This window comes from Suillus plorans, assembly GCF_016647745.1.
Source record: "Suillus plorans strain S12 chromosome Unknown HD556scaffold_60, whole genome shotgun sequence".
Taxonomy (NCBI): domain Eukaryota; kingdom Fungi; phylum Basidiomycota; class Agaricomycetes; order Boletales; family Suillaceae; genus Suillus; species Suillus plorans.
The window spans coordinates 234,943-259,071 of record NW_024537444.1 but is presented as its reverse complement, the minus strand read 5'-3'; the positions used below and the strand labels follow the sequence as shown (position 1 = coordinate 259,071).

Here is a 24,129-nt window from a genome sequence, read left to right as displayed (position 1 = left end):
TGTGGGTTCAAGAAACCTTTGGGCCAAGTCGCGGTTCATTTTTGTCACGTGGTTTGAGCTTCTATTCACGTGATTAGATTACCTGTGTATTTATAGCCATGCAAGTGCCCCGCAAATTTCTATCTTACCGTCGGTACTACCGACGCCTTTCAAGTACTCAACGCCTCATCCATTATGTAATTACCGCCTCCTGTCAACTGTTCATGAGCTTCCTGCTATCTTGCTTCCTGTCGTTCCGCTACCAAACCAACCATCAAATACGAAGGCTAGCCGACGCGCTCTGGGCCAAGCCACTTTTTTTAACCTCTACCTGAGAAACGCACAGTGGGTTGCTACAGGAATGCAAGTGTCTACGCGATTACATGTCATCATTCAAATTGTTATATCATTTAGCTCCAGCGAGGCGTCTTCCTCGTGATGTGGCACAAGCACCAGCCAGCAGGGAAAATAACCACCGAGACTTTCTTCGACAGAATCGAGTTGAAGTACATATGTGATTAGTGATGGAGCAGTTCCCATAGACCGGTAGGCAGGTCGTGATGCTCAAGGAGCATCCCTTCAAACACTGTTCGAAAAGGTCGGATCGTGTTGTTGTATGTCTCCCTAATGCCTCAACAGGTCACCAGATTTCGTCAACATGCTTCGTGGAAGATCTTCCTGTCCTACATTTTCCACGCGTTTTTGGTATATATAGTGAATCTCGGTCCAAGTAAGCCCATCTTATATCACTTCCTTGTCGTCCTAAGCATGGCATAGCAGTGAAGACAACTCGTGCTTTCAATCCAAATAGCAATGGTACCATACAGCAACAGGCAAAGGTAACGTCCTCTCCTAATCGTTTGTCAATTTATCTAACAAGAACTCCTTCAGAAACAAACTGAATACGTAGCACCCAACCTCGAGCCCTACCCGGCAATCATTTGTCGATGCCTTGACAATGGAACTTTCTTTCTGGGGTGCTAGGCGGGTTCGTGTCGAATTTACTCTAGACTGCGCTTTCGGACGCGATCGTGCGATGTCATATCTTCCCTATACACCACGTTACGTTCGTGCACTCTTGTCGACTTTCTGTATCCATCGTTCGTAACCCCGCACCTCAAGCATCACTTAATCAATTCTTCTCTTCGTTAACTCATTTTACTCCCCTCGTCGAACCCATAAGCTATTCGCCCCTTTCCCTGGTATTACTGCCATCTTAATGCAATCATGATGTTCCGTCTTCATGGAGTATGCTGTTGTTTGGATCGTTCATGTATTGTCTGCTTGTGCTTGCTCTTTCATTAACTCATTGCGTATTGCAGCGTCTCGATTGCTGGGCGCTGCTGATCCAGGGCCATCACGACCCCATGTGGTTAGATCGACGATGATCCTCTGTCCCAGATCTTTCTGCTGACATCGTTAATGTGGCGGCCGCAACTCCTCGTATCATGTTCCATTGCTGAGTGCAACTTTGACCTACTGTAGCCTCACCCCTAGCAGACTTCCAGCCACACCGTAGCCGAAAATGAGTGCATCCCAGCTTCCGAGGCACATGGGTTGAGGGGGCTGTTCCGTAGCATGTGCTCACCCTCGCGTCAAGTACAAGCTTTTGATTGGTATGTGATTACTTGGTAAGGCTACATGGATCAGTTGCTGACAAGCTTTGAAGATTTAGTTTTCCATCGTATTCCACGCAAAATCGCAGGCTGCAGTGCCACGCTAGGAACTTCGTGCAGGAGCTAATTCACTCGTTGACTAGTACAAACCGCAAATTCCTGTCCAATTGACCGTGACCGAGAATCCGCACTTCGTGGATATCTATCCATCTTTTTCGAAGCTTCAGTATGGCCGGGACTTGCGATGATGTGCTCATTTCACGTCCTCATCGCAAGACCACCAGCGACCTTACACATTCCCTATCGATCCTGAGATTCAGACTAATTGGAGCTCTCGGTAACCCCCACACTGACAATTTCAGGAGCGAGTCAGCTGAGAGGAGTGGTGGCTCGTGTGTCGTCGATCGAATGGTCCCCGAACGTGCTTTTTGACGCTGTCTTTCTGAAACAATGTGTAGGTCATGGGGACTCCCAGGTTTCGTTGTGCAGATAGTCCCTGCCTAGAGCATATAATCGAGGATGGTGCGCCGCTCTCTAATGTGCTGAGCGAGATCCCGATTGAATGGTATTCTCAAGCTAACAACAGATATGCAATGAAGTACAAGAAGTACGATGCACGCAGTAGAGTCGCACCAGATATATTGTATAACCTCTGGGCCCTGTCATACTTCTGTAGTGTGAATAATATTGATCTGCAAAACGTGGAGACGGTACAGTGTCGCCATCTCTTGCAAACCCACGCAGCAATTTCTTGCATGTCTCAACCTTTCGTCCGCACTCTCCACCTAGTTCAGACGCGTTCCAGTCAGGATGTCCCAGTAACCAATATCACACAATTCAATGTTCTGTCCAACTGATGAATTGTTTCGTGTCATTTCGTGCGTTTCTTGTTGGTTGTTTAGCCTGCTTCGCCATCACGTTGCTGATTTTAATATCTACTAGGGTGCATCATGATCGCTCCGCTTTTCTAGTCATTGACATTTCTAGCTCAGTGTTATTTCGGGCATCACAACTTCACGCAGTCTGATGCTCACCGTCTCCAAATCTCATTGTAAGATTGTTGGCGTGGTGATTTGTAGCCCCTCCAATTGTATCTCATCTTGATTTCTGGCTGTGCCTTCATCCGTTTGAATATGCTTCGTGCCTTATTCACCGCGGCTTCACCTTATCTGCGGCTTCTGAGCTGGAGTCCTCACCCTGTCACCGACCAGATCTGTTGATCTCAGACCCATCTGTCGCCCCCGCTCAGCCTTGGGAAAGGTCTGTTTATTGTGCCCTCTCGATCTTCGTCGATGTACTGTCGTCATCGTTGACACACCGTGAAATTGCCCTGCTCTGGCGAACAGGTTCATATTTTATCGGTGATTGAATTGTGTTGCAGCGGCTATTCCTTTCTGCATCACATTGGCACTTGAGCAGCGTCCATCTTCGCTTGACTTTGTGCCTCATCACCACACCTGCGGCATCTTGCATATATCTTCTGTTTGGCGATGCAGGACGGATCATTTCCCCCTTTCACTTTGCATTCCGTCTGTCCTTGACGATTCTGATTATGAGGAACACACCTATTTTCCAAGTCAGTGATTTCTTCTACTACTGTCTTCGAAGCCTGGCATGCATCCATACTCATCATTGCTTCTGATGCTTCCATTGTTCCCCGATCGTTTGAGGCTTGGTCATACCCATACTGTCTAGTTTGTTTGGGCTATGTGTATTACCGCCTTGCATCTGAGTCGATTTAAGGCAGTGAGCTCATGATGCTTCGGGTGACGCGACAGTTCTCTTGAATCGCTCAGCCGCCTGTATACACAGCTCATAGGAATGCCGTGCAGGCAGTATCTGACAATGACATCCTGCCTAATGCACTGAATCATATCTGGCAGAGTCTTACCGCTAGTCGGAACTGAAGTGTCCGTCAATTGTGAAATCAAGTTATTATATGATATTGGGGAAGGCACGACAATCTTTGTCGTCTAGTAAACATATGCATATAAATTATAATTAAGTATCCGATTTCCCGCTCATACTTCTTTGCATCCCATACGCAGATTCCGAACTCGATCTTGATAGAAAAGCCGTCGACGTCATACTCGGAGATCGCAACCGCCGAGTTGGCGTAACAACTTTCAGGAAACTATCCTGGGGGATCCTATCTGTATGCCATCCTCTAGGAGAGTAGCTGTAGTGCGATTCGGGGGGTGTCACATCTTGTGGATCATGGATTGGAGTCATAGGAGTAAGACATAGGAATGTGGACCATATACGAATACTGCCGTCGTGCCCGCCTACGGCGAATGCGAAAGGGTCACCTGCGAGGCTATTGCATGATATACAAGTTAAATCTTGGTCAGGGTCCTTAGGATAGATATGATGAAGAAGATTAGCAGATTCTCGATCCCAAATAAGAATTTCTCCAGCTACACAACATCGTCAGCAGAGACTGGGAAAAATCAGCGCAAAATCGTACATTTTCCGGCGCAGAGTATGAACTGGTCGTTCTTTCCGCCAAACGTCGATGCAACATATTCAAAGGAGACTGGAGACGAAAATGCGTGACGAAATGTGAGTCTAGCACAATTACGGGAAGCCCGACCCCGGCCCCCGACCAAGTCCATCTTCCAGAGCTGAGGAGGGGACTATAGTTCAGAGCATAAGTGGAAATCATGTTATTTTTCGTCATGAACTACGAACCTGATCCCCGAACGAAAAGAGGAGGTGGGTGTTGTTTCTTGCCAATTTTACGTCGCTTACGTCCTGAAAAAGTGGTACTTGACTATGGGTCGCAGGTCAGGCGTGTTGTCATTGAGATACGAGCAAGTGGTGGCCCACCTTTCACAGAGACGCGTACGTGTGTTATACACTGAAATGTTCGTGAGTTGTTATTGATCTTCGTATGGGTGAATTTACTTGCCTATAATGCGCTTTTCCACTCTCGTAGGACGACTGGGATGGAGTCCGTTAGGCGCTTCCCCTATAGGACCAATGCCTATTATACGATGACCGTCTGATGTAACGACGATCCGTCGAAGTTGAACACGCCCGCAGTTGTAAGTTTCAAGAACCTTTTCGGATGCTTTGTATTAATTTTGGCTTCCAAAATGTAGTATTTACCTCTCCGTCTTTGTCCTAAGGAATGTCACGTTTTATGATCTTGTATGATTTGGAGTCTGGACAGGACGTACTAGTTTCACAATTTCACTCCCCTCCACAGATAGGACGGACACTTATGGATAATTATGTTTTGGAAGTGTCATGCAGAGTTCGACATCACTTACTATCTCCAAGAGGCACCCATTGTAAGAACTGGACGATATGAGGCCGGCGGATTGTTTTCAGACAAACGCCATCCTGCGATACTGTTTAAGAACGGTGCAGAAATTTCGAATCACAGCTTACTTTTGTCCAAATTTTGATGCCGCGGGGAGACCTAGTCAACACGTGGCCACCACACGTAGACCTATTGATGTAATTAATCATCGTGATGACAATAACAGCGTCATTAAAATTCGCAGACCAGAGTATTTGCTCCGTAAAGCCTCTCTCATGGTGAAGAACATGGTTGTCAGCGGACGGTTCCTTAAGCACATGACGGTCAGGTTCTTCGAATTTTGTTGTGAGACTATTAAGCAAATCTGCACTTACGGCGACCTTGAAGATACATGCTGTTTTATCCCAGCTATGGTCGACGTGCGATGTAAACAAGGGTAATTCACAAAAATCAGAGAACGTTTTGAATTACCTTGCTGTCGCGAGGTACTTTCCATCCGGAGAAAATTGGAGGTCTCTCACGAGCGCTTGATGAGGCGAGATGTCTTCTGTGCATTCCAAATTCTGCAGCTTCTGAGAGAGAGTAGAGAGACCATAACGTCGAATTACTTTTCCTCTTATGGAAGGGGTGCGGGAAGCAGGACTTGGATGCAGCATCCAATCGAGAGATTGTGAGCCGTAAGTTCTCGGGTATGACTGCATCGATATAACGGTTCGAACAGCCCTCTTGAAGCGTTCTCGAGCACGAGATCGTCGAGCCTCATCTTGTTCGTCTGGCGTTCCCCCCGAGACAATTGATACCACATCCTCTAGAGAAGAGGGAGATGCTATAGAGACGCCGCATGAGGTCGGGGCTGCGCTCTGGCCAGGTTCATCATCTGTCGTTCTCTCAAATAATCTGGCAGGAGGGGGTCGCCGAACGTACAAAGGAAGTCCACGGAAACCTGAGTAAAGACGGTGGGTGATCGTCCGTGTGGGCGCAGTGATATGTTTGATTGTTTCCAACATAAGGTCCTCTAGCCATATGTGACCTTGATGGTGTATAGATACAAATCGTTCTGATACAATCCAGCATAAGGAAGAAGCCAATCCGATGGACGTAACGGTCTGTCACACTTGGATAAGAACTCGACGTACATAAGAATAAACAATAAACATACTGCGAATATAGTGATCAGGATAGGCGTGACCATGTTCTATAGGCCAACAAATAGTAAGGCACTGTGTCATGAAAAGTAAGGATTCACGAACATTACTTATCGTGTATGTCACCAATATGAGTCCCACAAAAAAGAACATAACTGCATTGACGAGTAACACAAGAGGTGATCGTCTGATCCATGTCAATACCCACCAGGGTACTCTGTGGTTTGGCGAGCGGCTTAATTTTACAAGTCATTATAACTCAAACGAGAGAAAACAATGCGAAGCGCTCACTGTATGGCCTGCGTCCATGCCAAACCAAGTAGACTGGTCGCTATCGCTGCGACGCTGAAAACTAGCGACGAAAACCAAAATGCATTTACAGATACTGCCAGCTTAGTGTTGGTGTGGTTATACGACAGCTGTAAAAGTGTTGCGGTGACACCCGAAAATATCGTACCAAATGTTGCCAGATTAGAAAGATTAGCGGCCGCATACTGTTGTGAAAGCTGAATGGTTGGGACACCTGTATCCTCCATTTCAATTGCCAGTGAACGCCTGTTTTAAAATTGTAATTACCGATATCTATGAACATCGCCAAATTCGATGCTACAACGTCAATATGACTTCCGATTTCCGCTGTAAGTCCGTGCACGTATTGTTGCACAGAAGCAAGCCGAAAATAGCCTACGTGAAAGATTCAGCCCAGTAACTGTGGACGTTGAATATTTTATCGTACCTTTATACTCCGTCAGACAGGAAGCCCGATACTGAATTTTGTTAACCCAGTGTCACAGCCAAAAAAGAGCGCTTACTTCGAGTTCTGCTGCGAAGGCGTGAATTGAACTATTCACCGCATCATCCCTGAACTCAGGGAAATCGTTCAAACTTTTCAATAGCATGCGCAGATCTCGCGCAAAACCATCCAATTCCTGAGGGATGGCTTCAGTTGCCAACCCATCCTCCGCTATGAATGCTTGAAATTTGACAGCTTCGGAATGAGCCTTGCCACGTCGATCCATGATGTTGGGATTCACAAGCGTTTCTTTGGACTGGCGTGCGATCCTCCGAGGAAATAGATTGGCTGCGTTGTCGCGGAAGATGAACAAAAGTCGGACGAGCCGTTCACGAAGTCTGGATGCAGCCAGTAGCAGTGCTGCCGAGCTGCCCAATTGACGGGCGCCGTTATCAAAATTACGGAGCTGGAAGGACGCGTAAATATAATGATATTTCGAATAAAACTACTGACCTCTTTGTCCAATCTTTCAATGCGCCTTTCGAGGTGTGAAGGGGTCAACCATGGTCAGTCAAAAAGCGAGTGGTTGAATGGATCACTCACTTCTCAAAATTCGTGAAGGTCTCTATACCTTCTAAAACGAGTTTTTCTTCCGGGCTAGCCGGATCTTAAAAAATGCTTTAAAATGGCGAAAGCCCTCAAAATAGATATTCTCACATTGTTTCTTGTCTGTACTCTGTTGCGGTTTCTCCTCAACTGTCGCAGAGTCGCGAGCGACAATCTCCCTTAGCACTTCGAGAAATTCATGTAGCGTTTCTTTGCGCTTCGAGTCCAAGACAAGCTCAGGATCTATTGTGCGACAGTAAGCAAGAAAACATGATCTACGGTTTTTAACAGTACCAGGGGGCATAATGAGTCCGGAAGAATCTTTGGATCGAGGAGTCTCGTTGAAGAACGACGAATCTAACTTGGAGTACGTAGTCTTTATAACAGAGATACCTTTAAGGTCCGCATATCCTGAAATGGAATACGGGAATAAACTCCACGCAGCCATGAGGTTGAAAGTTATCCCACAGCGGATGTCCATCATGTCGGGAAAACAAAGTGATAGAACGTTCGCCGAAGGTCCACGAGCAGATACAGCACCGCGGAAGGACCAAAGAAACTGCCGTAAGGGGCCGGATAACACGGCCAGGCGTGAGGCAGTGGTGTTAATGTTTTCCTAGGACAACGGAAACTATCTTCCCAAATTCTGGCCATTGGAGCCACGACTGGCATATGCCATGAGGTGTGCCGAAGAACTTCTTGCAAAAATTAACTGTGAAGTAACATCAGGGACAATGCGGCCGACGGCAAAGCATCACGCCATATGATAAGAACTCAGGAGGGGTGGGGTGGAAACGATCTATCAGCACTCCGCTTTATTACCCGATTAAACATGATATTCCTAGTCCGAGACCTTGTTCAAAGACTTCAGTCTGCCACAAGATATGCAGAGCGATACGCTCATACCTCAGGATAGGATCCACTGGCTGCGGTAACCGGGGGGTACCTCTCCTCGTTAATGTGAACTTCCAACGAGTAGTTGATTTATGAAATTGTAATCAGAGGTAACCAAAGTTTCATTTCAAATTCTTACTCAGATAAGCCTCGTCCTTCCGAAGTGTAAACCTTTCAATATAGCGATGTTGATCAGGCCAGCAACGTTCGTATACGACCTGAAGCGATGAATTCTCTCGTCGCGTAAAATGTCGCTAAAATAGAGTCGTGAGTATTGCTAGTATGTAGCCGCGACTTGTCGCGACACACCAAAAAGCACATAGTATGACAACAGTATGACGACACGTCTGAGTACAGCAACATATTGTCTGTATGACTTGTGGTGCGACCTAGGCCTAACAGTCTTCACAGGGACCGGTGATTACTTGCACCAATGACTGAACGGCTGTATTTCATGGTGCAACGAACGCTTCTCCTGTTCTATGCTGAAAAAAGACTTCTGATAGAGCGCCACGGTGATTTGTGCACGAGGTATCCTCGCTTTGGGAGATAGAAGTCGGTAGAAGTCTCAGGGAGACCTTCTATCGGCGTGACCAGAGAGATAAGGTGCATTAAAGCATTGACGCCTGAGCCTTGCGTTACAAAGTTACTGGATAAACACAAGGCTGCCGCAAGCACCTACCGTGACAAGTGGTGAGTGGCGGGAACTTGAGAAATTGCCGTACCTTATTTGTTAGTGTGAGAAATATTCCTGAATTGGATGTCTGCAGGCAACTGGCAAAGTGGTCTAAGGCGTTCTAAGGCTTATCTTGGCATGAGGGAGGAGACGATGAGGCAAGAGTGCTAATTTTGTGCGCGACGATTGCCAAGGTACTGCTTGATCATTCTTGCATAAAAATGAATCGTCGTTATCGGCGCTCTAGTATGACGTTACCAGCGTACGATTGAGCGGAAAATGCTCCGGATTTAAATCGTCGCCGTTAGAGGCCGAGGAAACGAAAATATTCTTAGATGAGTCTGCTACAGTCAATGTTACATAGGAGCCTTCCAATGGTCCCATTCCGGATTTGAAAAAACAAACTCGACGTCCGACTCCGACGTCTTTACCGTTCACTTCACCCTGAGATCTAAAGAAAAAGATAGGATTGCGATTTTGCAAATTGACATTTGAAAACTAGAATCGCTGAGTTCTACGAAGCACATGCATAATCTCATATGAAGTCCAAGTTGTCTTCGGTATAGGAGGTGAAAAGGCACCTCGTATAAGCATCCCACCGCAGCATTAACCACACAGCCTCAATTTACTTCCCCCGGCAAATAGCGATCAGATCCGTCCTGGCCGATCCCAATCCTCGCCTCATATGGTCGGTGAGCTGAGCCTGTTCCTCACGGCGATCGCGCACTTGGTCGTCCAGACGTGAGTAAAGAGTGACGTTGGCTCTATATAATAAACAGGAGGTGTGATCATGATCAGTGACTCCACCCCAAGACAGGGACATGATGTGTTTGAAAAGGCACGCACGTGAGGTTCTCCTTCACGGAGTCAATGATATCTTTAAACTGGTCGACAATTTCTACACGACTGCAGTTAGCACCCATTTGAACAACAAATCAGATGTTGTGTGAACAAGAATTTGACGGAAATTTGATAGGCAGAAAGGGGCAGAAGCAAAAAAATGCAAAGAAACAAGGAAACAGCCGCGCACCTTCAGAGCCTTGAAGCCACTCTTCCCTTGAGCAGGTAGTCCACTTGTGAATGAGGCCCATGTAAGTGTCCACGTCCAGGAACGAATCCATGTTCGCAAACATGCCATCGAGAGAGAGTTCCTCCGCGGCACCCGCGCCAGTTTGGCCCGTGGGATGTGAAGATTGACGAGCCGTATTGTCATCAAGATCAGGCTGTAATTGAGTATGGTCGATGCCGGAGTGGCTAGTGTCGTCAGGACGGCTATCTCCCAATTCGCTGGGAAACTCGTCGATCTTGGCCCGTTTGACTGTACGCATATATCCAATCTCGTCAGGGGGTGAGAAACCAGCCTCGTCCTCCTGAGTGCTTTGTATGGTGCGCTTCACCCTGCGCAACACGGGATGCGCAACAACGTTTGTCCTGCGAGCGTCAAACAGCGCTTCGTCTTCCTCTTCGTTTACTGTCTCTGGCTCGACGTCTTCGTGGATTCTCTCAAGGAGTTGCGCAGGCTGTGACTTGGCTAGGGAAGATTTGTTGGAGCTGAATGTGTGTTCGTCATCGTGCCTGCCATCGTGAATCGACCCATAGCTAGGGACAGGCGCTGCAATAACACGAGAAGTAGAAATGAGCCCTGAGACACCTGGTGTGGATATATGCGCGTCTTTGAGACCTGAAATGGTCAAATCTCCTCTGTGTGATGCAGATTTTGCCATAGGCGACGTCGGTCGAGCAAAGGATATACCAGGATTGGAAGATGGAACAAAAGGCGAGCCTTTTCCGCAGAATGGAGAGCTAGACCTGCGTGAAATGGCTAAGGATTGCATATCGGGGCGATAGATTCCGCTGAAACGCCCAGACGCGCTAGAGAACGACGCGTCTACGACCGCTGGATGATCTCCGGAGCCGAGTTTTCCAGCGAGTTTCTTCCCGATAAGCCCGGAAAAGCGAGCCTTTTTTTCTGAGTCTGTTTTTGGTTGCATTGAGTCAAGTTCATTCTGGTTGCCGCCAGTACGTTGGGGCTGGCCTAGGGAATTCTGGTTACGGAGCGACATATCAAACGGATGTTCAGTGTCTGCATGGGTAGAAGCACGAGATGCTGAACGAGGAACAAAAGACTGGCGGGCGCTCATGTCTGTTGCGAACTGGAAAAAATCTTGACGTTGAAAATGAGAGATTGTTGATGTAGCGCTTGATGTTATCTTATCAAGTTGTGAAGTTGTGATCATCAGGTTTTGGGTTGTTTGGATCGAAAGCTTTTGCCAAACAAACCGCACTTACGCACAAATATGCCGAGAACGTAACCGATGCTCGCTTCGTCGCCTTGCTACTGTGCATTTAATTCGCTGAGTGGAATATTTAATGATTTTGCCATGTCGCAGTGAAGGCGAGTTCGAGGGAGTAATTACCTATTATGAAGAGGCTGTATATTCATGTACGGACTCGGGCTCGACCATGATCGATCGTTAATATCAATACAACCACGCTGAAACGACATGGCGTTTCAATCAGTCACAGAAGTATTTGGTTTCGTGGCGACCGCGATGACACGGAAAGGGACAGTCATGATTGCACTGCTATGTGATTTCTAGAAGGGTCGTTATTGGAATTATATGGTCTCGACCAGAAGATGTTGTGTCTCAAGCATGGTGAATATAACATATGCATGTGTGCTTCACACGAGGCGTGCTCAAATTCAAAGAGAATAAACAACCTCCACTTTCAATCCAACTACCCCTCCCCCTCGTCCATCCCACCCAGGTATTTCAGCGCGGCAAACGGGGCATCTGAGTATGATCGGTCAAATGATGAATTACAATGGCGTAAAAAGTGTGAAAGATAAATATTGACCTTGGAACAGGGGCTCTGTCCATAGCAATCACCATGTTCCGCTTTACAGTGGATTTAACAGCAGCAAAGAGGCATGCTCCACAGCAAATGTGACCGCAAGGTGTCAGAGTTGCGTTAGTGGGAGGTGAGAAGCAAATGGGACACGTATAAGCGGATAGTAGCTCCGGCGCAGACGATGAGGAAGATGTGGCGTTCAGGGGGAAAGCATGAGGGTCCTGACTAGCTGGTTCGGGTGTGAATGTACCCGTCATCTCTAGGGGAATAGGATCATCGATGACGATTGGGCGCAGTGAAGGCTGAGTTCGACGCGGTGACAATGTGGGGCTGACCAATACTACGTCGTCTGGAGGATCATTGGTTATTTCGGAGACTGATTGGGATGTTCCCCTTTGATACATGATGTCAACTTCAGTTCCTGCATCTGCAGCATCTGAATAAGCCTGGGATGCTACTGACTCTTGGGTGAGCGGTGGTTGGTCAACCAGTTCCTCGTCCAGGGATGAAGATGATCCTAGCATGAGATCGGGAGCCATATTCCAACTAGACAGCAGCGACCTTGATGCGACCTGTGACGAGGTGCTCGCCTCTAAGACATTATTCTCTGGGGGATTGGAGAGTAGACTCGGACGTGCTTCATGCAGCTGATGCACGTTGTTCTGGTCTTCTCCGCCGAAATCAACTCTTCGTCTCTTTCTCCTGTGATCCGAGAGGTCTTCTTCTGCATGATCTGGTAGCAATATCGTGTCTTCGTTTGGTCTTGGCCCGCCACTCTGTGAACGAGAAGTCTGTGAGCTACTCCTGGAGCTGGTAGCAGAGCGCGGAAGACGGTTTCTGCTAGTAGATGGCGCCGGTAACGGTGTAGACAATGTAGAAGACGTTGTCAGATCGATCGTATCTGAATTTTTGCGTTTTGTCGTCATTGTCGATGATGATAAAGTCGATGAAATCGACGATGATCAGCACTGAGCAAGATGTAATAATAATATGACTAGAGGTATTCGGGGTCCTTATTAATGACACGTCGGTACGATGCTCTAGCACTTGTTTACACTTACTACTACGATTAACTTTAGCTTGCTCTGCTACTGCAGGGCTCACCGTCATCGATGTCCGGGGAGAATCAACCCTCCATACTAGACCAGCTCGATGCTGTTGTTCCTCTCGCACGCTTCGACGCATTCCCAAAACTTCCTTCAACCTACAAGGCCCGCTCAGAATCCCGCGGTTTCTTCACTCTTTTGGTCGCTCTCATCGCACTCCTACTTGTATTAAATGATATTGGAGAGTACATCTGGGGTTGGCCAGATTATGAATTCAGCATAGACTCGCAGGGCCAGTCCCAATTGAATGTGAACGTTGATGTGGTAGTCAATATGCCTTGTCAATGTGAGTCCTTCCACTCCCTTAATCACAGAGCTTCTGCCCCTGAACCAGAGACCTGTCGCAGATCTTAGTGTGGACTTGCGTGATGTAGTTGGTGACCGCTTATTCCTCAGCAATGCGTTCCGTCGGGAGGGTGTACGTTTGATATATCTTCCACAAGGCGAGTATTCATCTAACTTACCTTAACAGACTCATTTCGATATTGGCCAAGCAACAACTCTCAAGTAAGTCATAATTTCTATGAGCGTTTTCACCCCTTACCCTTCAATCGCTACTCAGGGAACATGCCAAGGCTCTTTCTGCTCGCCAGGCAATCTCACAATCCAGAAAGTCGCGTGGACTCTTCTCTTGGTTCCGCCGCGCTGAACCTGAGTTTCGCCCTACATATAACCACGAGAAGGATGGAAGTGCATGTCGTATTTATGGGTCCCTACAGGTCAAGAAAGTGACTGGTATGTTGACCCTCTATGCTCCCCCTTCTCTTATTAATAATATGACCAGCTAATTTACATATTACAACGCTCGGACATGGCTATAATAGTCACATCCATGTGGAACACAATAGTGAGTAGTCGCAACCACGTTCAATGAGTATGGATGCTATAATATTTTCCAGAGATGAACTTGTCCCATGTGATCAGCGAGTTTTCGTTCGGACCATACTTCCCCGATATCTCTCAACCCCTTGACTACTCAGTTGAGATCGCAAAAGACCGTACGTTTTTTCCCTCTCAGTTCGTACTCAGACTCATCGACTAACAGCGTTCATGGTGTACCAATACTTCTTGCATGTGGTTCCAACTACATACATTGCCCCCCGAAGTCGGCCTCTCGAGACAAACCAATACAGCGTTACTCACTACACCCGTAAGCTGGAGCACAATGAAGGAGTCCCCGGTATTTTCTTCAAGTTCGATCTCGATCCAATGGTTATCAGCATCCACCAGCGCACAACCTCGTTGGTACAATTCATAATACGGTAGGGGAATCTTCTTGCTTCATTACTCAAGATTGACATATCCTCGTAGCTGTGTTGGTGTCATTGGTGGTGTTTTCACCTGCGCGCAGTATTTCGTTCGTGTTGCCATTCGCGCAGCGGACGCCGTCTCAGGGGCAGATACCACTCCGGGAATTGTAGCCGCTGAAGCTACTGGTGTGAAGCGAAAATGGGCCGGCGGACAGTTACGTGTACGTTCCACTGCACAAAACTCGACGAATGTCGTCAGACAAGGCCCAGGTTGGGTCGTCGAAGGTTCCTCCTCACCGTACGCATCCTACGCGAATACGCCCGCCTCAGGTGGATTCACCGGCCAAAGTCCATATCCCTATTCACCATATCTATCTGCACCTCCCTTGACTAGCAGTGCGAGTGTCCCACCGACACCAGGAACAGGCGTTGGACTTGGCTTTGGTGGGGCGGCGTTTGGCCCGCCGCCGAGTGGGAGAGGACATAAGCAGGGGAAGTCAGTCAATATCTCACGAAGTGTTAGCGGAGGACTCAGTTCGCCCTTCGCCGTTCCTTCACCGCTTATGTCCCCGGCTGTGGGCCCACCACCCTCGGGTAAGAAGGATGATTAACGGGATACTTAGTATAGTACTGTCTGCTATTACTGAGAAATCTGGATCGCCCGGAGAGTTAGTTGCCAATAACAGCTCACATGTGACCAATATGTGAAGAATGAGAGTCAGCAGGCCTAGGTTGCACAATTGCTCACGACCCTTTACATAATAAGCATCATACAACTTGAGGTCAGACATCTCAGATCAGCTATGGCACCTCAACGCAATGCCGTTCTGCCAACCGCTCTCAAAACACCTGCCGTCCAGAAACTGACCAACAAACGCGTCATTCTTGCTTCTGCAAGCCCAAGGAGAAAGGAGATACTCCAAACGCTGGTACGAACACAACCTAGCATTTCTTGAAGTCGACCACTAGATGACATATAGACAGGGCTTAGCACCCGAAATTGTCCCATCGACGTTTGCTGAGGATCTCCCTATCTCTTCTTTCGAGGATATTCACGAATATCCCGTTTCCACTGCGACCCAGAAAGCAGTGGAGGTGTATCAAAGATTACTGGTACGTTCGTTGCTTTCAATTTCACCTATATTTCCACAACTTGTACAAGACAGATGCGCCAGACGACCCACCAGATCTCGTCATCGGTGGTATGTGCCCTCTGGAAAGTTGCCATCTAAGCGACCTAATACTCTATCAGCGGATACCGTCGTCTTCACTCATGCCCTACCATCGACGTCCATTGAGATGGAGACGGGTGTGCGGCAAGAGCTCCTCGAGAAACCATCCTCGAAACAGGATAACATGCGCATGCTGATGGACCTGAATGGGAGTGTTTGTGAGGTCGTAACGGGTGTTTCACTTGGTATGTGACAATTCTGATTTTTAGTATTCTTCTGTTCTAACCTCTGTTTCAGTATATCCAATCTTGAGCGCTCCTGGATATGAGATCAAGTAGGCTTTTTTCTCTTTGAGTATGCCCTATTGACCGAATTGCTGTCACGCACATAGATCTATAGATGAACGGACATTGGTATTCTTCGGGGACAATCCGGAACATCTACTTCAGGCGTACGTCGACAGCGAGGAAGGTCTAGATCGGGCAGGAGGCTTTGCAGTCCAAGTTAGTCTCTCTCGAACTTGTGCGCAACATGACATTCACGCAGACGACAGGGTCGTGGCAACTTGCTCATTCGCAAGATTGATGGCGACTTTTACAACGTTATGGGTTTTCCTGGGGCCTCATTTTTCAAGCTCCTAGAAATCCTCGTTGAGGAAGACGAAGACTTTCTCGCGATATAAATTCTCGTAAATAGGTAGGATGGAGTACTTCGAGACTCTATAATTGGACAGTAATAGACGACGCGTGGATTTCCCATCTTGATTGCAAGTCTGGAAGCCTCATGTAGGAGAACCCATCGAAGGCCATGCGAAGCACATAGCTGGGTGAATCCTTCGTTAATATGAAATGCGCGTGGTGACTCACACTGAAAAACGTTTACATCTAACAAATCCTGCGTCCCTGAAATGCGCATTCACCTTCGATTTGAGTACGCATCTCACGTGCGCGAGATTCTGAGTGGATACTTTCTACAAACATAGATGTAAAACTGGTAACAAGTGCAGCGAGCGTAGACTCGTGACCATTTCTTAGACGAAAGCGATTAGAATGTATTCGATGGCATATGTGCTAGATGCCGAGAAGTAGCTTCCCGAGTACTTATGCAGCCTGGGCGCCGGGGGGCCGGACCAATCTACGAAGAGGATGCTAGGCGGAATAGACTTTGTTGCTGTTTGATCACGCAGTGGGAAACCTGAAGAGGACATAAGTATGAAACACTCAGTATTGCTTATAGTGGTCGTCAGCCTAAATATTGATAATCTTACTACTACATACGTGTCTTTGGAACGGCCCATGCATACAAACCACCCCTCACCTCCATACGAAGTCCTTCACCCGTTTCTTGAACCACGCTCTCTCCTCGTGTGTCATATGTTGTCCCCCATGCACATGGAACACCATGAGCGGACGCACACCTTCTAATTCCACATTATCCTCGTCGTTCTTCCCTGGCAAATTGTTCTGCCCCGCAGCCCCCTGCCGGCTGGTGATCATCGCCTTCAGTAAAGTCAACGGCACGAAAGGGCCGTTGGCTACGAGCTTGAGAGTAGTGACATGGCGCCACAGGGAACAAACATGATCATTGAATGGTGCGCCGAGGAGATGTAAGACGATCTCTATGCAGGAGGAGTGGCTGTTCGTGATGGTGACTGTATCACCGTCCCACATACGGGCATCGGGTACCCGCCGCGGTTCTTTGCTACCGCACCTGTCCAACTCCAGTGATTTTGATGAGGAAGGTAACGAGATACTCTGAAGATCATGAACAGAATCGCATTGCTTGATAACGATGGTCTGGCAATCGTCATCGATGGCAGCCAAAGCGTCTATGTTTATGCACAGGATCACTTGCTCTGCCCCTATTTTGACGCCAGCTGTGATCATGGAGCCCAGACCTGAATCTGATAATCTCAGGTTGTCGAGGGTGAGGCAAGGTATTCGGCGTGGAACTGCCTCCAACGCTCGAAAAAGCATCACTGCTCGTGCGCCATAGATTCGGTCATTGCTACCAGATCCGCATGAAATGGTTATGAACTCAACATGGGTCAAGTTATTCTTCAACCACTGGTGGTCGAGATTGCAAGCTACAATTTTGTCGACACGAAGTTGAGATCCTTGTCGGAGAGTATGTCAGATCGCTGTAAGGAGGCAATCGTCCGCGAACGTCATGATAAGGAAGATCCATTGATATCCATTGGTCAGAGCACCACGGATGACTCTTCGCCTGAGATGAAGTAGCGACTTAGAAATGTGAACCTAAAAGCTAACAGATTCTGCTTACTCGAGAAACCTTCCGCACGCGAACATCTCAGACGCTGCCTGGGCAATGTGGTCCAAGGGATTGAATAACTTGGCTTCCATAACGAAGAAGTCGGGTGGATTACTATACTTTTTCATCTCATGGAGGTTCATGCCTTTCAGAAAGTACTCTAGCGGAAACATTGAGGTGGGAGATTGAGATAAGATAAGTCAAAGTATACTTACTACATAGCGTTGCGTTCACTTTCTACTACGACAGTGTAATCCACGATTCCAGAGAGTCTACAAACTTGATGAGCTGATAAGTGGCTGGTATAGCGTGTTCTATATTGAGAACAATGTGCCTATCCGCTGGTAGCATTGTAGATGCGCGGAAGAAGAACATGTCGATCTATGCGCGAGCTCATGAAAGGAATCAAGCGCACGTGCGTAGATCGACGAGTAGCACACAAGTGAACAAATCATTAACATACCACTCTAGGAATGAGACTTTCTAAAAACGCAGAGTCTTCACCTACGTTTTTTGGAATGTCTCATTCCGTCCGATGTCAGTAGCTACCCTGCCACGTTCATCAAAATTGGGCTTCAGGTGATTAACGCGCTCGATCTCAATGTTCAACTTGGTCAAGTCCTCCATGGTCACACTGGAGAAGTTAAAAGTCTGTAGGGAGTGAGCCAATGGAAGGCGTTTCGTGATGCGAGTCATACCTTAGGCCTTTCCAGCCTCGACCCCAACAGAGGGAGCATCGTGCTGCTCGAAGCTTTCTGGAGATGGGTCTTCCTCGGTCTCCTCGTGGATAATGCATTTCTTCAGCTTAGAAAGAGAGTCGTAGGCGAGTTGCAATTCCACTGAGATCGGAGAGTTTACGCTTCGTAGAAGACATGAGGGTGGGGATCAACTTGGAGATCAGTTGACGAGTTCAAATTTCAAACTCACTGAATTTTTATATTTGGCCATCTACGTAGCTTCTCCAACACATCACATGACCTAGCTGTCGGCTGATGGCCAAGGCGTGATTTGATGAGCGTCTAAGATATGTAAAGAGATGTTCCGGCGGTGTCTTGGATGTGATGAATACGTAGATCCAAAATTCTGGTGAGAGGCTAATGCAGCGCCAAGCCCTGCGTACTCCAGAAACAGCCAACTCGAATGGAAGGGAGCCACTTGTACTAGGAGCTTCCCCAGCGCCTTGTCGAAAGATATCGAAAAGGAGTTCATTTTGTAACTGGGCAAGAGGCGCAAGCTGGGAGTCCCCCGTGGTGCTAGCTGTCCTCGAAGTGCGAGGAGCCGGTCCCAGGAAGATGTATGTATGCCCTGTTTATGCTAGTGCAACTAGCGAGAGCACACGCTCAGTAAGTTCGAGAACAATACTATATTGAAGATAATCTACCTAGCGAGAGCACATGATAGGTTGCATCAGTACGAGTGAGCTGCGAGTAAGAGATATGACATACCTCAGTAAGTTCGAGAACAACACTGAGGTATGTGATGGGACGACGCGAACTAAATACGAGAGACCATGATGTTAGGTAATGATACCGGCGAATGGACGAGCGGATGGTTCGTGTGGTCGAGAAGCAAGAAGGTACAAAGACGGATTGCGTTGCACATGGTGTCGAAGCTGATACTGTCAAGAAGGTAAATACAAGTCTAAAGGTAAAAGCTGTAAAAGTCGATATGCCCTATGCCTTGTCTTCTACTAGTCATGTATTATCACTGAAGTGTCAGAGAGTTTGCATGAATCCGAACGGCATAAATCGGTTAATAACTTACCACACAACCTTCTTACACACAATTTCTAATTTTTCGACAGCTATTGGCGAAAGTGATAATCGCAGAAGAGAGCTGAATTCAAAAGTTGGCGACGAAGTTCTTGCCATGCAGCGCATGCCTAGTCCATGCCTGGTGGTTGAGAACGTTGTCCGAACTAGCAATTGTGATATTGTTTACAATACTCGAATGAACGACATCCAACCAATGATTGAAGCTTAGATACCACGAGCTTTCTGTAACACTCTCGTACTTCAAAGAAACAGTTCGGAAAGGTGAGCACTCGCCGCTAGTTGGGGTTGCACACATGCATATTTATTGGCGCAGAGAACATAACTGTGAATGGCCGTGAATGATATGATCAATGTAAAGGTAGAATGCTATGGGAAGAAATTATCGGATGAAATGGGAGCCGAAGTGAAGAAATTGGAAGTAAAACAAGCGCAAACAAAAAGCAAGATGGGGTTGAGATGGGGCTAGGCGAAGGTGAGATCAAATAACAGATACGGTATTGCGATGACGAGGAATAATATACAGATTTGGAGCAGAGCAAGGGTCAAGAATATCAACCCGATCAATTGGATAGGTACCAGGATTAACGCCTCCGCATTGTTTTCCCTACTTTGCGCAAAATGGCTGCACAAAGCACGAAAGAGAACATGATCACGTAGGATAGTCGAAAGTCGGGTAAAATACGCAGTTGCACGAGGGGAAAGCTTAGCCCTTCAGAACGTGTAGTCTTTACTCCCGGACGAGGGTGTGCACCAGGACGAGAATAGGGATACAACCATCCCATTGTGCGAGCAATGATCGAGTGCACAAATGATTTCAATCCAAGATGATAACCAGAGAAGACCACGTTGTCCGGAGTAGGGAATGGATCATGAACAGAAGAATGGTCTGTGGGTTGATCATCGAGCGGTCGTCGAGCTTCTTCAGGACGAAGGTAAACGTGGTTGACAACTTCCTGGGCTGCGACTTGTGCTTCGACAACTTCCAGACGTGCTCGGAAGGCTTCAAGCTGCGTTCGAGTAGATGCGATGGATGCTTCAAGTATCGCAATGACGGTATCATTATCAGAAGGTGCCACAACTTGGTCAGGCGGAAGAGAGACGCCTTCAGCTGACTCGACTGTAGTAACCTCAAGTTCTGCTGCATGAAGGATGCTCACAACCTTCCCTGGATCTAAGTTGGCCTGAGGTACGTCGTCTACAGGTATGCTGTCCAACGCACTGTCCATCTTGTTGGGGCCTCCGGTAAATATCGCGGTCACTATTCGCTTCTGAGTATTAGCTCGGCCGTTTCCAAGGTCACTGAACTTGCTGAGGTTGTATTCTGCTGCAGACTCGTTTGAGTCGACATTGATTTCGACCGCAGCTGCCACCCTCGGAGATGTAGATGCTAGCGGCAAAGGGGTAGGTGTATTGGCGGGGATCCGCTTGACGGTCTCTCCCAACCCATAGTCCTCTTCCCAAGCGCGTGCACCTTTTATAGGACCAGGAGACGTTAGGAGCTCCTCGATGGTCGGTTCATCCCCAATCTCCTTGAGCGATGTGTATGGAGGTGGCGGGTTGATTAAACGGATCGTCGAATTTAAGAGGGCAGGAGGAACAGGTGACCCAGGGGACGGAATGTCACTGTCACTATCGGCATCACTGCCGCTCATGGAGCCTTCGCTCCCACTGATGGCGCCTCTTTCGCGCTCCCAAGTGTCGACGAGACCCTTAACCTGTCCACGTCTCCTGACTCGCATACGTGCAAGGTCTCTGTACCTCTGCGCTGAAGAGTCTGAAACAGAGTTGGAGCGAATCAAGGTTGCGGCTGGGGATGGCGGAAGGTCTCCATCAGTTCCTATGGAGGCAGATGGCGGGAGAATTAGATCCACCGACGAAGTGGAAAAATTGTACAGATCACAGTTGAAAGGCGAATTCGAGCTGCGTATGGATCGCGTATGAACACCCTTTGAGTGTGCAGATATGTCTTTAGAATGGTATGAGTCCACCCATATGCGACCACGGAGAACATCTGCGCGCAAGGCGCGGGAAGCGTCGAGCAGATAAATTCGTTGATCAGGTGTCAGAGACAGGCTATAAACACACGATAATCGTCAGATGATCCTTTGCATTGGTATAACACTAAATGACGTGAACATACAACTTACCTAGCGAGGTCAGCGTCAGTTAATCTCAAAAAATTCCTACCAGTAATAGTTTGTTCTTTGATCATACAAAGGAGGCGTCCCTGGTCTTCGGTACTCAACTCGCTGCCTGCCCGGAGTGAAGTGGTAAGATGTGAAACGAGGTCGTCAGTGGACCAGTGCTTGGGATTGGGAGGCAGATTATTGTCCTCTGTAACAGTATTTTTATTGAGAGCAGGCACACTTGCGGAGGGTGGTAGCGTGTCTGCACGCTTCAGTCTGCGAGAAGGTGTTGCGTCATCACTGAGAGAGAAAGATGCACGTGTTGGAGGGATGGCATGAAAGGAAGGGGGGACAGGCAACAGAGAAGGTCGAGGAATTTCATTGACGCTCGCACCTTCTACAGACGAAAGGGAAAACGCGTGATAATGCCTTGGGCGAGTTGGCGATGGGGGAACATAATGGTGTTTGACTGAGGGTGATGAGTGCGGCGATGAGTTCGAACGTGAAAGAACAGCAGAGGACGTCGTCTTGATTGCATACGGATGTGCATTTGGTAAGACTGTAGGGTGCTTCTTGCTCGGCATTGCCACTGTTGGCAGACTAGAAGACGTAGTCGTGTTCGTCATCGTGGACGACGGCGACGACGACGGTGTCTGAACAAATTCCCCACAAACAAACGTGAGAAGTCTTCAAATTCGTTTGATGACTTACTAAAGTTAAGCCCGGTCACTACTACATACCGCCATTAATTCCTTCAGCCACTTTGTCGAGAGAGAGAGCCCATATGACCGAGTTGAAGGACGACAACTGATACTAGCTATTCAACACGACCCCTGTAACATGTATTCAAATATGATATTAACATGTACATCCTCCCGATTGATTTTTTCTTAGATTCCCGGCATCAATTTCAATTGTACCACAGCCTTGGCTGCAAACGACATGCAGTGTTGCGCTACTTCAAATTCCTTTTTTGCAAGGCTCACTAGCACGTTCTGTAACCTCCACAAGACCAATAATACTGGCGCCAATGCATCAAATGCACCTCTCCATAACTCTGCCTTCTCCGTCAAGCTGAAGTCCGCCCCACAAGGAGTTGGTGATACCGTTGTCAGCGAATATATCAGCAATCTGCGCTTTCGAGAATCGCAACAAGGTCGCGGAGATGGAGGGCCACTCCATAGATTCGGAGATGGTCTGGTTGGACCTTCCTTGCGCATTGGCAAATCTGATGGGATCGAGCCAACGTATCTTAGATAGCTCATTCGTCATCGGCATCCATCCACACAGCTTTTGAGTCACGTCACCTTCCATGTCTTCTCATCCAGAAAGATGCGTGCATAGAGTTTCCAACAAGATTGAAAGTCCATAAATCTGCAAGAACAAGGAATTCTTCCTTTGAATTGTTGTAGGACGCACCTTCACATACCTGAAATGTGCTTGCTGAGAGAGTCGCAATACAGTTGTGATTGATATTCGCACCTTGACATGATTTCCTCAACGACTTTTGCGATCTGTCTGTTCACGTACTTACTGGGAAACTGTATCTTATCCAGCATAGAGCTGTGATATGGAGAAGTTCTGCGCGACAACGAATGAGCCAATTTGAATGATGTTGCCTATCACAGCGATGACCTTCTTGGCTTGGTCATTATAAGTGTCGCGGACGGAAATAGAGTTCAGGCGATCGTTCAAAACCTGGATGCATGTATCACCTACGCCGTTGGACTACTCTCGCAGCCCAAAGACAGAGCGAGCATGACAACATACTGGAACCTAGTCTATGCGGAAAGCCTAGCTCTTGCCATTGGGACCCCTAGTCCACTGTAAACCAATCATTATTTCCCAAGGCTGAAGAGCTATAAACCATAGCTCTTCACCATTGGGAGATAGGTCAGTCTAGCATCCCAATCAGTCAACAATTCAATCACGCATATTAGCATCAAACTGACCCAATATGCCAAAATAGCAGCAATCAAATCATGCCATGTATGAGCGCCGAGAGTATCACGGCAGAGTCTGCGAGATCTGTGTAAGGAGGCTCCGTTGTAATCATCTGCAAACATCATGATAAGGAAGATCCATTCAAATCCATTGGTCAGAGCACCACGGAGGATTCTTCGCCTGAGATGAAGTAGCGAATTAGAAATGTAAACCTAAAAGCTAACACAATCTGCTTACCCGAGGAGCTTTCCGCATGCGAACTACGAGAGAGTTAGTTAGGTTATGTAAGTACAACGCGAAACAAGACATACCTCAGCGGACATAAAGACAATGCTGAGGTAACAATAGACGAGGGCTTCGTTAAATAGCAAAATATCAAGAAGTACAAGAAGCACGACGTGCCGGTGACAACAGCACCGGAGGGACAGTGTATGGTGAGGAAGGTGCCAAGAGATACAAGAAAGGTAAAGAAGCTTGGAGGTTAATCCTCCGAGACGTTGTAGCATGCATCGACCTGTCAACAGGAGGTCAAGGTAGACTCACCGCCGTTGTCTTGCCTTATTACTATGGCAGTGTAATCCAGGAATCCAGAGAGGGTGTTGAAATTTAATGTGGTGACCCGAGTGGTTGGCACAGGGTATTCTATATCGAGAACCATGCGCCTATGATATAGATATATCCGGTGGTAGCATTGCAGATATGCGGAAGAAGAATG

At 47.6% G+C, this 24,129-nt stretch overlaps 9 protein-coding genes across 9 annotated transcripts; 2 read left to right on the top strand and 7 right to left on the bottom strand.

Moving 5' to 3' along the window:
- Positions 1-3,845: 3,845 nt before the first annotated feature.
- HD556DRAFT_1198757 (uncharacterized protein) lies at positions 3,846-7,409 on the bottom strand (the record flags this gene model as incomplete). The annotated part of the gene is made up of 18 exons (XM_041296336.1): positions 3,846-4,012; positions 4,063-4,231; positions 4,287-4,368; positions 4,503-4,668; positions 4,774-4,818; positions 4,871-4,943; positions 4,992-5,052; positions 5,110-5,171; positions 5,238-5,271; positions 5,335-5,969; positions 6,023-6,058; positions 6,114-6,243; positions 6,300-6,531; positions 6,585-6,692; positions 6,745-6,775; positions 6,821-7,207; positions 7,255-7,279; positions 7,345-7,409. Coding segments are annotated over 18 exons (2,508 nt in total), but the record flags the coding sequence as incomplete, so codon positions are not given.
- Positions 7,410-9,258: 1,849 nt separating this feature from the next.
- On the bottom strand, positions 9,259-11,191 carry HD556DRAFT_1399045 (uncharacterized protein). Its single transcript, XM_041303780.1, has 3 exons — positions 9,948-11,191; positions 9,764-9,815; positions 9,259-9,681 (listed from the first exon to the last, which is right to left on the bottom strand). Exons 1-3 carry the CDS (start codon positions 11,152-11,154, stop codon positions 9,543-9,545), a joined length of 1,398 nt encoding a protein of 465 aa, XP_041156410.1. The 5' UTR covers positions 11,155-11,191; the 3' UTR covers positions 9,259-9,542.
- A 56-nt stretch (positions 11,192-11,247) lies between these two features.
- On the bottom strand, positions 11,248-12,744 carry HD556DRAFT_1399043 (uncharacterized protein). Its single transcript, XM_041303779.1, has 2 exons — positions 11,777-12,744; positions 11,248-11,712 (listed from the first exon to the last, which is right to left on the bottom strand). Exons 1-2 carry the CDS (start codon positions 12,694-12,696, stop codon positions 11,622-11,624), a joined length of 1,011 nt encoding a protein of 336 aa, XP_041156409.1. The 5' UTR covers positions 12,697-12,744; the 3' UTR covers positions 11,248-11,621.
- Positions 12,745-12,825: 81 nt separating this feature from the next.
- Positions 12,826-14,877, top strand: HD556DRAFT_1297148 (endoplasmic reticulum vesicle transporter-domain-containing protein). Its single transcript, XM_041299440.1, has 8 exons — positions 12,826-13,162; positions 13,224-13,294; positions 13,349-13,383; positions 13,439-13,611; positions 13,661-13,723; positions 13,776-13,874; positions 13,922-14,138; positions 14,188-14,877. Exons 1-8 carry the CDS (start codon positions 12,883-12,885, stop codon positions 14,735-14,737), a joined length of 1,488 nt encoding a protein of 495 aa, XP_041156408.1. The 5' UTR covers positions 12,826-12,882; the 3' UTR covers positions 14,738-14,877.
- Positions 14,878-14,929: 52 nt separating this feature from the next.
- On the top strand, positions 14,930-15,980 carry HD556DRAFT_1311482 (Maf Ham1; the record flags this gene model as incomplete). The annotated part of the gene is made up of 7 exons (XM_041300543.1): positions 14,930-15,055; positions 15,111-15,239; positions 15,289-15,328; positions 15,379-15,543; positions 15,596-15,632; positions 15,690-15,801; positions 15,852-15,980. 7 exons carry the CDS (start codon positions 14,930-14,932, stop codon positions 15,978-15,980), a joined length of 738 nt encoding a protein of 245 aa, XP_041156407.1.
- Positions 15,981-16,504: 524 nt separating this feature from the next.
- Positions 16,505-17,459, bottom strand: HD556DRAFT_819866 (uncharacterized protein). Its single transcript, XM_041311727.1, has 2 exons — positions 17,336-17,459; positions 16,505-17,276 (listed from the first exon to the last, which is right to left on the bottom strand). The coding sequence occupies exons 1-2, from the start codon at positions 17,340-17,342 to the stop codon at positions 16,612-16,614; spliced, it is 672 nt and encodes a 223-aa protein (XP_041156406.1). The 5' UTR covers positions 17,343-17,459; the 3' UTR covers positions 16,505-16,611.
- On the bottom strand, positions 17,394-17,849 carry HD556DRAFT_819862 (uncharacterized protein). Its single transcript, XM_041311726.1, has 2 exons — positions 17,582-17,849; positions 17,394-17,524 (listed from the first exon to the last, which is right to left on the bottom strand). Exons 1-2 carry the CDS (start codon positions 17,740-17,742, stop codon positions 17,431-17,433), a joined length of 255 nt encoding a protein of 84 aa, XP_041156405.1. The 5' UTR covers positions 17,743-17,849; the 3' UTR covers positions 17,394-17,430.
- A 2,076-nt stretch (positions 17,850-19,925) lies between these two features.
- On the bottom strand, positions 19,926-22,054 carry HD556DRAFT_1244095 (uncharacterized protein; the record flags this gene model as incomplete). The annotated part of the gene is made up of 2 exons (XM_041298417.1): positions 19,926-21,417; positions 21,492-22,054. The coding sequence occupies 2 exons, from the start codon at positions 22,052-22,054 to the stop codon at positions 19,926-19,928; spliced, it is 2,055 nt and encodes a 684-aa protein (XP_041156404.1).
- A 1,210-nt stretch (positions 22,055-23,264) lies between these two features.
- HD556DRAFT_1447150 (uncharacterized protein) lies at positions 23,265-23,737 on the bottom strand (the record flags this gene model as incomplete). The annotated part of the gene is made up of 4 exons (XM_041307209.1): positions 23,265-23,369; positions 23,423-23,594; positions 23,652-23,674; positions 23,726-23,737. The coding sequence occupies 4 exons, from the start codon at positions 23,735-23,737 to the stop codon at positions 23,265-23,267; spliced, it is 312 nt and encodes a 103-aa protein (XP_041156403.1).
- Positions 23,738-24,129: the final 392 nt, after the last annotated feature.